This window comes from Ochlerotatus camptorhynchus, unplaced genomic scaffold (assembly GCF_037179485.1).
Source record: "Ochlerotatus camptorhynchus isolate MF236.1 unplaced genomic scaffold, CSIRO-AGI_Acam_v1.1 ptg000530l, whole genome shotgun sequence".
NCBI lineage: Eukaryota > Metazoa > Arthropoda > Insecta > Diptera > Culicidae > Ochlerotatus > Ochlerotatus camptorhynchus.
In genome coordinates, this window is record NW_027041014.1 from 4946837 (window position 1) to 4961089 (window position 14253).

General features: G+C 38.2%; 1 protein-coding gene across 1 annotated transcript in view; it reads left to right on the top strand.

The window, feature by feature from the left end:
• Positions 1-1508: 1508 nt before the first annotated feature.
• LOC135713047 (tyrosine 3-monooxygenase-like) overlaps positions 1509-14253 on the top strand; it is an 87815-nt gene continuing 75070 nt past the window's right edge. Inside the window, exon 1 of the mRNA XM_065236129.1 lies at positions 1509-1805. Within this exon, the coding sequence (XP_065092201.1) occupies positions 1707-1805 (99 nt within the window). The 5' untranslated portion in view covers positions 1509-1706. The remainder of the gene's footprint in view (positions 1806-14253) is intronic.

The window sequence follows — 14253 nt, forward strand, 5'->3', positions numbered from 1 at the left end:
TGCTACTTTGATCCATTCACAGGGTATTATCCCATAAATCAATTGATTATCTAGAAAATAATTCAATTTAAAGTCAATCATAAAGCGAAATGAGAAAAGTTCTTTTTCCAACTCAACTTAGTTATCAGAATGTGTACAGAAATTTAATCTCATCCGAAACAAGTTCCAGCTCAAGATGATGCCGCAAGACGCTCAAGAAGGCAAATCCAAAACAGCTTATAGTATATTAAATTAGCGCGCTAGGGAATGATTATTCGCTTGATCGATTGCACTGACATTGTCCGTCGCATGGATTAGCCGATATGCCGGGCAGCTCAATCGATCGAACCACATGGCCGTATTATGGATTTTTTTTATTTATTGCTTCGATCTCCCAGCGGTTGAACCTGACAGCACTACTCCGGCTTCCGAAGATTGTCGCCAAAGCTATAAAGCATTGATCACGTTTGACCTTTCCTGTCAAACAGCCAAATTGATTCACAAATGTAGCATTCCAATATCCCTTCTTGCGCATAAGAGTCGTATCGGCGGGTGGTGACGTTCGCAAGAAAGCAGCCCTCGGGGCTAATTGTTCCCGAAACACCAGATTTCAGTGCCGATTTTGATGAACGACTCAACAAAAGAATCGCGATCGAATGCCTTCCTACACGGTCGGTCAGCCTGACCGATGTTTGAGTTCCGTTAACTCAATTTGAAAAAAAAAACGTCCCTCATGGACTGAGTTAAATTTGAGTTATATCACTCATATTTGGGTAAATATTTACTCAGTCTATGAGTGAGCTACGTTTTTTACGAATTTGAGTAAACGAGACGCAGATACGGTTAAGTTTCAACGGCCGTGTGGCACGATCGGTACCAATCTAACCGTCGCGGCGGCCAGAAAGCTATTTTTCAACCTCGAACTAATGGATTCTCGAAAACTAAAATCGTGATTCCATCGTTTGCCCTTGTCCCGCCGCCCAGGACAAGGGCGACGGCGATGCCGTTTTCAAGCATGCTGAAAACGGAGGGATCTTTTGTTTCCTGATGAGGGCATGTATCTGACAGGTCCCGCTGACGCAAGTCGGTGAATTTTCTTTTAGCAAGCAAACTAGCACCGGGGACAAAGACTCCCGATCGCGGGGTGTTTCGCAAGGGGGCGGAGCTGATCGCTGATCTCACAGGTAATTGCTATTATCGAATTGTATGGGCTTTTCGCTGGGAATCGATCGATACCTTTCGACAGGCTGATGACTTATTCCGACTACGTCGCATTCGATGATTTCGTAGTTTTCATATGAATAAATCCGAAATTTCATCATTGACGCAAATTACAAACTTCATAATTGGAATGTAATCTACGGCACCCCCCGGAATGAGTTCTAACTCCGACAACCTTTGTATCGGAAGAACAATCGATTGATTGTTATGACACTCACCACTCACTCATCAAGCTTGAAGAAAATGCAGTACCAGATCAGTTGGAACCTTTCTCCGATCGAAGGACACACTTTCCAAATTACTTTATCGCAGTTCATCAAAAAGTACAGACGTAGTTTTTTGGTTGAAGTGTCGTTCGTGTGTAGCTTCCAGCTGGTTCTTGTGTGTGCTGCCTTTGATCGGTCTTTGTCCAAACTGTTTCCGCGTTCAAAAGCAGCTGCTTTCTGTGTGATTTTTTTCCGTTAGTAATTTGTTCAGAACCAGAAGAAAACCCACCCTTTTTCACCATGTACAACAAGTTCATGAAGGCTCTCGATCTGGCCATTGAGATGCGCAACTCGCCACAGAAAGCCATGAAGTGCCTGCTGGAGGAATTCTGCCGCGTGGTAAGTGAACATTTGATTTATCCTTTCTTATCCACTTTCTTGCATGCCGGGAACAATAGACGACGAGCGTTCATGATGGGAGAGTTTTTTTTCCTGAATTGGTGCGCCAAAATGTGCCATTTGCACTGAAATTTCTTCGTTGGCGGAAAGCTTCTAAGCGGATGCTTCGTTTGGAAATTGATAGTATTCATTGCAAATCACGTAATCTTCTATTGGTTTTTTGAGAGGCTCAGAATTCATGCAAATAAGAGAGGAAGCTAATATTTGTAACCAATTGCCTGTCAGCATTTGTTGCAATCTATTTCTCGTTCACGGATGAAATTCACCTAAGTTTTCGGCAGAAATTTTGTAAAGAAAGTGATTGTTTCATTTGTTAGAGGTATCATAATAATTTGAATAAAAGAAACTTTGAAGCCATTTTGATTTCCTCAAAATGAAGTCCGTCTTTGCTTTTCGGTAGAACAAAGGAACGAAGTTTTCCGAACAGTGGTGCGGATTAATAATAAAACTTAACTTTAACGGTTAAAAACCAATAATTTTCGCTTTTCTTAGTAAGAGGTACAGAAGAATCTGTTTCTGTCCATATTTCTTCTATTAAACTTTATTTTTAAAAAGTGCATTAGGGAAAACAAAAAATTGTTCGATACACTTTTCACTCATTTGATGAAATTTATGATCATAATAATAAAATGCCCCTTGTCCTCTGATTTCTATAAAATTCATCAAACCTAAAATAAAATCATTAAGTGTACTTACCACTCCCCTTGGGATCAAAAATGGCTGATCATCGATGGAAAACTATGCAAAGAAATGAGTGATGGAGTCGTGGTGCCAAAAACGCAAAGTCACAGTACCACGAGGTTAAATTCTAGCAATGGCTTGAATTGCCCAAAAAATATCTTTCATATATGACCTTCATTGATTGCAAATACATTGTCTTTGTCATCATTATTTGACTTTCGATGATGAGCGCTTCTTGGAATAATTTAAAACAAAATGTCTTCGACAAAACCATTTTAAACTATCGTTGCTCAATCACCAAACAGCCATTTTTTCTCCTTCCATACAAAATTTCTTTGTAATCGAAGCTGTAAAGTGAACAATGTAATTAAGAAGTTTACTTGTTTGTTGGAAAAATGTGATTGCTGAATAACAATACAGTTTTGTGGCATTTTAAACTACTGTCACAATAAGTGTCTTGCGTGTTTGGCTACAGGTCTAAAAATTTCAAATTCTAATAGTTAAGACAAAAAAATAGATCAAATTCCCGGATTAATTTAAAGTTAGATGTATTGCAACAAGAGCTCCGAAGCTTTTCTGCTTTCATTCAAGAAGAACTCACCAATATGTTATAGGATTGGATTAGATAGATTACTTTATTAAAGATACTTTCAGCCGTAGGCTGGTTCGCCTATGATAGAAGGGTTTTTGTTTTAGCTAAAATAGTGTCCCACTAAACAAAGTTTTTCCTCGAGAATAATGATCATATTTGTTCTATAAAAAATAACAGATGAAACTGGTCAAAAGATTTAAGAGTAGTTTAGATGAGAAGAGTTTTCATCTTTATAGTAGATGCTCCAGTCTCGGTCACAGATTTCTATTGAAAAGGTAATCAGGCGGGAACGCAAAATGCAACTTATCCACATTCTAGGCATCAATATGGCTGATAGAAATGTCGTTCATTAGGTCTAATCTACCGAGTGAAACGTGAAATGCAGGCACTAAATGACCGAAGATGCAATTTGCTCTCGTTTAGGGTTATGTCATCATCGGTACTTGAGACAAGTCAGCTCTATTTTCACTAAGACTTCCTCTCAGCGTTGTCACGTCAGTTTCAGGGAAATCTGGTCCTGTTGAAAGATAACATCTGTAAAAATGTAATTATATATTGCATTAATGTCGTTTTTGCTATTATTCGATTTCTTAATCATGAAAGATATGTAACTGACGAATAGAATACATAAAAGGGGTCCTAAATGTAAACCTTGAGGTACTTCCAAAGTGAAATCAAAGGAATTTGATATCTGTCCGTCATATTTTACTATTTGATGGCGATTAGTTGAATAAGATTCAAGCCATTTGAGGAGTGCGGAATGAATTCCATTTTTTTAAGTTTAAAGACAATCATGGGTATGTCAATTTGATCAAACGCTTTGCTGAATTCTGTATAAAAAACTTCTAAATGGTTTCCGTTATCCATTGCATTCAAGGAATAATTAATTATTCCGAGCAAATTCTGAGTTGTTGAAAGCCGTCTTGCATAGTAGTTATTCTGTTTTTAATTTGAAGAAAAAGTTTTTCATGTACAATCGTTTTTCAAATACAAGAGATAATAGTTATACCACGATATGTACTAAAAACGAGTTTTCCCAAATTTTGAGAAGTTTCCGGATTCCAATTACATATTTGAAATCCAAAATAACGAAGCAGTAAGTTCATTTGTTGAAGATTTCATAAAAACAGAAGAAACCCCGTCAGGATCAGGACCTTTAGATGCATTTATTTTTTTAAACCAATTACCAATTTAATTTATAAATATATAACAATATTTTTCAAATCTTTTTTGCTAATATTGCTATTGAAATACAATTTGTATTCCAATATCTCTAGGAAAAAAAGTTCAGTGTATTCATTTATTTTTGTAATCATCAGAATTGTTTCAAATACCGTCGGACTTTGTCTGTAAATTTCTGAGTGTTTAAAATATTTAAAGAACATCTGTTAACAACGTAAAATTTTCCCAAAGTTCATTCATTATTGTTTCTTGAATGCCCCACATTATCAAAATAATGTTCACAAGCCTATGAGCAATAAGGCTGATGCAAATATTAAATTTGTTTTATGTCCGACATCTTTCAAATTGGTCGAGGGGGAGGGCAAAAAAAATAAAGAGGGACAAAAAAAAATACGTCAAATTTTATTTTTATTTTTCGAAACCAAAATGAAAAGCACATCTGAAGTAACAATTTATTTACACCTTCTTCGGTCTGCCCCTAGCTCGACGAGTAACGGTAGCTGATCCACAGTTCTTCTTCTCGTAGCAAACTTTGCACAACAAAACTTTACTGTCGGAAGTAACAGTGTTCTGATCAGCGCATTCAGCGCATAAATCATAATATCCTGGAAGAGATGGCCCTGTTTGGTAGTAGTGAAGTGAAACTGCATCGTGACAAACCAGTTTTGGATTTTGAAACACTTCTGGGAACGAGTCCAAACTAGAGCCGCATACATAAAGCTTTTCTTCAAAGAAATTCTCTAGCTTTGAGAGCGTTTCTCTATCAAGCGCGTATTTTGAATACAGCAAACGTGGAAAGTTGCATTCAGTGCAGAATACGATCATTCGTGCTCTAGTGTGTGTCAATGGAAACGGTGCTTTCGGAAGATCATTGACTTGGTCTTGCCGGGCTGCATTCTTACTAGGAACATCTGCATCAGTTGGTTATTGTCCATAAACCAAATGGAATTCGGCAAACTTATCTCCGATCCCCGCCGGTGTTGGAAGCCACGCAATCCTGTCGAAAGTCGCTTCATCCAGCCTTACTGGCGCATGAGCTTTACAATTTACGTCCTTGCATTTCTTCACCTGCATTGCATAAGTAGTGCACCGTACGTGCTTTTCAAAAAAGTCCTTCACAGAATTAACTTTTAGTACATCCGCTTTGGTTAGCTTTTTGTCCATGTCTATCTCGGGCCAGACGTCTGATATTTTTCGCTTCAAACGATCGATCTCTTGATCCGTGGCCGCATCACCAACCACAACATTTTCACCTTTGTACACTAATGCCTCAAAACGTTTTGTCAAAAGTTCCCTCGCATCTTTGGTTCCGTCCAGCGCCATCTGACGGTAGTCGATATTAGGATGCTTGCTTTGTGCATCTCTCCATTGCTTTTTGGACAACAGAGACCGTACTTTTGGTTCATTTTGACCTAGATGGTTTCTGGCCAAAGAGACACCCATCAAAGCAATGTTAGCAACGTTCATAAAACGTTCCGCTGGGTTGATGACCGAAAAATTGGGAGGAGTTCGAACTGCACACAAAAAATCAAGATCCAATTCGAAGAATAAAGCTAAATAGCTTAAGATCACTTGAATACTTGTGACGTTGTGATCCGGACCACCATCGGTGCCGATAAACATCATTGGTCGGTCATCAACGTCCTCATCCGAATGATCCGAAAAGATGCCTGCGTTAATGATAAGATTAAGTAATAAAAATTTAACAGATATTTAAAAGATATTACCCGCCATAACTTTCAAAAACTTGAATTGCTTAGCACCGTAATGTTGATCTACATGAGCTTTGTGTAGTGTTCGTTTTTGCAATCCAAACTTCACGTTGAATCGACCATAATATCTGCTCCCTACTACTGATTTGCTGTTTCGAGGAACAAACTGGATTCGAAAATATTCATACGATGGAATAAAATTGTTGTCGGAATCCGGGAAAAGCTCTTCTATTCTTCTCTCACATTGTGACATCAAATCACGTAGAGAAACACACAATGGTGATATCCAAGTTGTTTCTCCGTTACGTCGTTCGTCAGCAACGGTGTAATCGTTTTCAGCTAGCACGTTTTCCACCGCTTTCCAGAAATGCTCAAATTTTTCTGCTTTCGACTCTTGAGCCTGTTCGACCAATGTCAAAGCATCAGAGAGCTCATACCCTTCGTCCAATAAAAGTTTAAATTCAGCCACAGTATCATCTGTGTCGTCCTGTGAGAGATGATCATCATCTAAAATTAACAAAGCATGAAGCATAAAGGTAAAAAACAGTAACATGTTACAGTCTGATAGTACAAACTAACCTGCTATAAACGATATCAGCTTGCTGACGTTTTCCATGGACCATTGTGCTGTATTGACGTGTTTAACACGTTCTTCAATATTTTTCTCGATGCGAGCGATCGTGTTTGCCAGAGCAGTTTGATCGTCGTCTGGGGATTTCCATACAAACGTTGCGCCAGGTTTGAAGGATCGATAAACGTAGATGGTGAACTCAAACGCCAAGCCAGCAATATAGTTGTATTTAGCGCGACGTTCGGTAGGTGCAAAAAAAACTACGTTATGCTCAACGTAAGGGGGTGCCGACTCTAGTTCCGTTTCCAGCGCTGCGTAAAGAATCTTGCTCATGTTTTTCCGGTCCGGTTTCGCTGGTACCTTCTTAAGCGAACGATTATCCCGATGAGAAATGGTTTCCTCTTCCACTTTCCCACGTACTTCCGCCCGATTGATATGGGCAATATATTCTGCGATACAAACTTTCAGTTGACACACGTTATCTAAAACTGATCTCCATGCTGCTGCCTGGATGAATGATTTTGAAGAAAGGAACTCAAGTTTGTTGAAGTGCTCAATCAAGTCAAGTTTCTTGAGCCGCGGTAAAGTTTTCTTTTTTTGATCTCCATGATGCAGCTTCCGAAATGTGTCTTGATTTTCAGGAGCAAAATGCAGCCTCTGTGGCATTTTTGATACACCTGGCGCTGACGAAAACTTTTCCCAATGGCCGTCGAGGTACTAAAGTACCGAAACTACGGTGGACATAAAAAGTTCCATTTCAACCTTTTGGAACGTTCGGAATCCCAAGTCCAGATCCTGAAGATAATCAACTGTGTGGTTATAAATACCGTCTTGACCACGATTTTCCGATCGTTTATCCGGCAGTTTGAGGATGGATGCATTGTTCATCAACGTATCAAAAGCACTAGGAAGTGGCTTCTTCACAAGAGGGATCATGGATTTTAAGATGCACAGTACTTTTGTGCAAGAGCCAATAGCAAGAATAGCATCATCCATTGTGGTAGTCAGTGAAAGTTCGAAGAGATGTTCCTTTTCCAGTGACTTTGATCCGGCGTAGATAGTTTCAATTTTGACAGACCCCATCACCTGACTGATCAAGTCGGAGAAAGATTTATCTGCCGTGGTCGAAACGATCGATTGATTGACCAATTTCCCGTCTCTTTCGATCCGGATGGCCATCGGGAGCTTTTTTTCCTAGAAAGAAACATTGATGTCAGTTTTTAGGCTATAAAAAGTACACACAGCTTACCATATTGTGATACACGGGCACGCAATATCATTTGTGAACGAAGATTGAACTGAAACACAACTTTTGATCTACGAAAAGCAATTTGGTCCGAAAGAGTACACTTTTTTACTGCGTTTATCAAAGCAAAATGCAGCGGAGTGCTTACTATAGATCAGTGCACCGTGTCTAACCTCTCATTTTGCTTCAGAGTAAAAGAGATAGCGAAAAGAAACCACCTAAAAACGACAGCACTTATGCGTGAGAGAAGCGTCCTGCGAATTTTCGTGCATTGACATAACGAAAACGTCATTTTTAGTCACGGTTGCTGTTGATGACGGGTAAACGATAAAAACGGGCAGTTTAGCGTAAAACACGGCAAACCAAAACAACTCAACAGTCGAATTTTTTCAACACGGCAGACCAAAACTAGGACAGTTTTCGTCAAAATACTTAAACCAATTTTTTTTTGCCCCCTCAATATTTTGACATTTTGAAAGGGGGGGGGGGGGGTGACATAAATAAAAATAAAAATTTGCATCAGCCTAATGATTTATTAGCTTTATGTTTTATTCTTTTTAAGTTATGATAAGAAAATCCATCTGAAGTCAACTACAAATATCATTCTAAATCAATTTGTCCTTTCTTTTTGAGCATGAGCATTGAAGACCATACAGTTCAGTAGTTGTTACTTTGCTACGCCGTGTTTCACCAGAATCATGTGAATGAGGCTTGGGATTAGCAATCCATTCTCAGTGTGTACAATCGGTGAATCCTTATTTTTAAGGTCAATAATGGCACCGGCCACGCCTTCACGGTCATCGGGGAGGGCAAGGATTGTTATTTCGACACCCGTTGCTTGTAGGGACCGAGTTTACCTCTGCATCTCCACGGTTGACACGGGAAGGTCGTTTTTGTTAGTAGGAAGGGTGGATTAGATCTGGATTCACATTGGAAAGAGATACGACCCTTTAAAGCCTGGTAAGCAAATGATGCGACCCTATCACCTAAGTAATGTAAAGAGGCTTGGGTTCTAACCCACGATCTTCTGCTGAGTAAGCAAAAACGGTCGCTCTAAGGCCACCCTTTCCCTTACTTCCCAATAAACTACGACCGAAGACCGTTCATTATCGGTTCCAGGAGGCTATTAAAATCAAATTACATCCCCGAAAGCAGTTAACAATGTCTTCCGAACCGGATCAAGTGCACGTCACTTTTATCTGAACATATGTGTCCTTTGTTTAGTGCATGTTGTAGTACCTCATTACAATGGAAAAGTAATGAGGTTTTCGTTTTCGATACAGTTAAATCATGCATACTTGCTCATTAGACTGATGAAAAGTTTCAAACGTTTACAAATCAGGTCCTGATTAGCCGCCCCCAAAATTAAAACTCATTTGGTAAGAAACTGACTTGGCACAAACTATTCGAAGTTTATATGGAAATTACTATGGGAAAACCAAACTTTTTGTTCATTGTCTTCTAGCCTTTTTCCATATTATACTGTTAAAAATTTCTATTGCTATTCTTACGGAAATTTTTATCAGCTACAACTTTGCAGAAAATCGTTTTTCAGCCAAACGTCAAATTGAATAGTTATTAATTGCTTAAGAGATTGATAATCTTATGGCAAGATTAAGCAACTGTATTGTGAACAACACTGTATTCTGCTGTGTGACATAGTAGCCATGATTTTTGTCCTCTATTCTACGCGCTATAAACACCAATGTTGCCTGCTGAACAGTTGAATGAGCATAATCATAAGACATCAGTGACTTGAATCAATAATAACTTTTGTTCCTTACATTTGATTGAAAAGTGGTTTTCAACAAAGTTGTAGCTGAGAAAATTTGCTACAACAACTGCTATCATTTGTAAAAGCATAGTGATGTGGTGAACTGTTCGATAGATATGAACAAATACATAAGCTTTCCCATAGTAATTCCCACATAAACTTGAAATGGTTTGTGCCAAGTCAGTTTCTCACTAAAGTAGTTCAAATTTTGAGAGGCAAAGCAGGACCCAATTTGGAACCATTTAAGCACTGTGGAGCGAAAATTTCAAATTTTGCACCAGTCTATTGCTCATCCCACAAGAAGCTTTATTCAATTGTGATGTTTTGCCCTCTTATCAATCAAAAAGGCTCCTACATGAATTGTGATGTTCGGCATCATTTGAAAAAATTATGTGATCTCTTCAAATATGCAACTTCTCAGCAATCAAAATAGGTCTTCTTGGCGAGAAAAACAAGCGATGATATTGATATTTGACCATGCATCGGAACCCTGCTCCGAACTTTTTCTTGTATCCATTCTCAAAACCGACGTTCACAACAGTCAACAAGATGAGCATCAGGCGTACCACGAAAACTTAATTTATTCTCCCAGAAATACCATGGAATTTATTCCATAATTCTTAAGGACCAGTGTTGGAAAAAATATAAGAAATTCAAATCTCACCAAAGACGTAGACAAAAATTAACAAGCAAACAACTGCGGTTGACATTGCAAACTGTGATATCGCAGCTCGGAATATCAAGCTAACAAAACTCACCAGCTTCAAAGATCACCAAGCTGTAATGAGATTAAGTTTCATGATTTTGGCTTTACACCCGAACGCAACCGAAACTTCCATAACGGCTAGTTGCAGTCACTTCGTGTCTGCCATCGGGGCAGAGGTAGCATTATTATACCTTCTCTTTCAAAAATAAAAAAAAGAAGGTGCAACGGAATCATTTTTGCGTCTATTCAACTCTCAGCACGATGTGAATAGCCTCGCAATATCAAAGGAGCTTGTAAAATCAATATCAAGCACGATATTTTGCTCCAACATCACGCTTGATATTGAGAGCGTATAAGAGCGGAAAAAATCAATTTGCTGATGATTATGCCATAACTGCTAAGGACTTTATCTCAGAATTATGTTGGATTTCTAGTCAAAACATCTCACAATTTTTCCAAAAAATTTGTAGATATTCACGATAGAATTTCATGTTTTAAAATTAACGCTAAAATTCTTTTTTATATTTTCTTCTTAAGTTCATAGGTATTCGCGTCAGAATTCTATGCAATATTCTTTAATCTGTTTGAAACCTGAAAATTCCCGAGCATCGAAAATTGTCCAGAATCGACTATAGTGATGTTTGTCTCTTCAAATCTTAGATCTTGAAAACATTATAAAATCCATCTTGTTGAGTATTTGTCTCGATTCCTTTAATTTATTCTAAATCTAAGATCACAACATATTTGAAAAGCATAAAATATTTAAAAAAAAAACTTATTTCCTATGACTCTAAACAAGTGTCAAATCCTCAGAATCATAGAAAGTTTCTTAAATCTAATGTTTTTTTTTATTTTTGTCAGTACAGACTACGGAGTGTTAAAACGTTTTGTAGCTCTGAGATTCGCAACAATTTTTCCAAGCTCTCATTTGTATCAAGTTCAAGATTTATTTAGAGAACAATTACAAGAAAACACAACAAAATGGGTCGAAGGTTTTAAAGTTTTATGAAAAGTTGCCCACAGGTTGATAGTTTTACAGGAGTTAGTAATTTAAACTGTGGTTTTGAACTGCTGCAAAAGTCGGTATAAATTCGTAAACATTCGTTCGAAGAAGACAGTAGAACAGGGATCGGGTGCTACTCAATTTTTTGCGAGTAAAACACACGCTGTTGCGAGACTGCACTTTCATTTCCAAAGAGACGTGAAAGAGCAGTTTAAATCGTGCAGCACATTTCATTCTTCTTGTGTTGGAGAGCTGCCGCTCCAACGGTGTGAAGTCTCTTTCTCTCTCTCTTTGTTTCTCCGACAGTGTACTTTTTCAATAACTGTAGCGTTGTAGGATAGCTAGCATCAGTGCTGTTAATTTTCATATCATTTGATTGAAGATGAACCAATACAACTATTAGATCGATTCAGAGAAAAAAATCTCTCGTGCCCATCATTTGAAGAGCCCCTTTCTCATTCGAAGCTCATTGTCACTGTCAATTGAGTCCCCCACTATCATTTGATATACGACAGTGGAGTGTGGAAGAAACCCAGCAAAATGGTCCCAAACAGACAAGTCAGCCCGATGTCGGATCAATGTAAAGCTAATTTAGGGTCGATGTCGTGTTGTTGTTGGATCAGTTTGGGGTTTATGTCGGGTCAATGTCAGGTCAACATCGGGTTGGGGTTTGCTAGAAGTCAGGTTGGTGTCGGGTTGGCTTAGATTTAACCAGAGCTAACCCCCTTGTAAAGAAAATTACACGTCGATCTTAAAAACATCTCTTTGGAAAAGCATAAAAATTTGCATTTTGCAAAATATTCTGCACCCAGCCTAAAATAAGCAGCCATTCTTGTAAATCTCTAAGCCACGTCTCTCCCGATTGAAAAGTGCTACTCCCGTCATAACACCGTGCACAACTCGATTGTGCTATACGCAAGTAGCACCTGAGCTTTCCAACTGCTCTCTCCTAAATATGAAATCTCTCTCTCTCTTTAGTCTCTTTCTTCTTCCAAATATAAGGGACGTGCTCCCTTATTTTAGAGAAGCACCAGTGTTTTTTGCACCACTCTGAGTTTTTAGTCGATCCCTGAGTAGAAGAGTGCTCAGTAGACCGAAAATCTAAGCCCTATGTCTTTCAGCGAAAATTTCTGCACAATCCTTTTTATGGTTCTTCTATTCAACACCAAAGGCCTTAAAATTACTTAAATTAAATTAATAATACAGATGGAAAGCTTACAAAACAAAGTTGAATACCACTCACTACCTTCATGATAAATTAAGAGCTGGTTACTCACTGATGTGCGCCCGACCATCTCACATTTAAGGAGCCACTATAATTGTAATTTAGAAATCCACACGCAATATCGCTCCCTCTAACTAAAACTAGGCTACGGATAAAACTTGTAAGACAATCTAAATGCTAATCAAAACTCTACGACGTTTCAGTCTTAAGATTTAACCTTTCTCAGGGGTCATAAAGTTATGCCGTGTTTCGTTCAGCTCAAATAGTTTTACGATCCCAATCTTAAACTAGCCCTGATAAAGATCTCATCCCCTGGATCGACACGTTGACGATGATAACTCAGTTGTGTCATTATTGTCGAGATTTTCAGCCGCAGGCTGGTTTAACTTCGAGATACGACGATGACCTACCGATGATAAAGTTGTAATCAACTCTTTTCTTGTAGTCTGAAAACCGAATCAAATTCTACGAGTTTCGAAATACCCCGTATGTCTATACTACTCTGAAGATTTCGGTGCTTTCCCGAAGGTAGTGGAATGGTTCTAAAGGTCTCTTATATTCAATAGACTTCAATAGCTTCCCTGATATTCTCAGAACTTTTTAAAATTATCGCAATTTTTTTGAAGTTTATTGAACAGCCTTCAAATTATTAGGTCTATGCTGCAGCTTCCGAAATTTACCAGCAGTTTTTGATACATACTTTCTTGAAGCTAATGAAATTTCCTTTAAAAGCTATAAAATTCTTTGGATTTGCCTGGAGTTTTCATTCCTTCATGAATTTCTCGGAACTTAACTTACCTACCAAAAATTTCCCTGATATTCATGGAACTTCTAAGAAAAACCCCCAGATTTCTCCAGATTTTTTTAGAAAATTTCTGGAATTCTCGGAACAGGGAAAATTAATTTAATGTCGGCCCAAATGCCCCTAATTTCAAGAACAACATGTGAAAAGGACACACAAGCTTTTTGTAAACACACCTTCTTGTGTCCTTTTCTCGCCACCCACTTGACACTCACGCAAAATATCAACATCACTGGGTAAAGGAAACATTCCCCTTTTTGATGATGTTGTTGGTTTGCGGTTGGCGATAAAATGGCCTACAAAGGCGTGTATGCCCTTTTCACACGTGACTCTTGATTTGGGCCCATATATAAATTCAGCATTCAACTAAATTTTCAATAGCGACCAAAAATATCCATTAGTACCGTCCCAATGACGCGTTCATCTAGATAAAATTCATAAATAGCTGATTTTTAGCGATGGGCCCAATCTTAGATCCATAGGCCAACATTACAGCCATTTCCCCTTCTCTATAATTATTCGGCAACTAATTAACGGAGTTCTTCGCAATGCTCGGAACATCCCTGAAAATTACGAAATTGCAGTTCTCTGGACTTTCCTGAAATTTCCGGCAATTCAATGTTTACCTAAAGCATAAATCCTGAATTTATTGAATTTTACATTTACAGGTCTTAGTACTACTTACACACTAAAATTTTGTTTCCGTGTTCGGTAAATTTTAAAGAAATCAGAACAGCTGAACGTTCGGTAAAACTTTGACCTTCATTTTAAAGGCTATTGTATTTTAAAATAATATCAAAACATGTTCAACCTTGTTTAAATGATCGAATCCTGTCATTTTAGTGGATATTTAGTTTTAAAGTTGCTGAAAAGCAATTGAATTGAATGGTATAA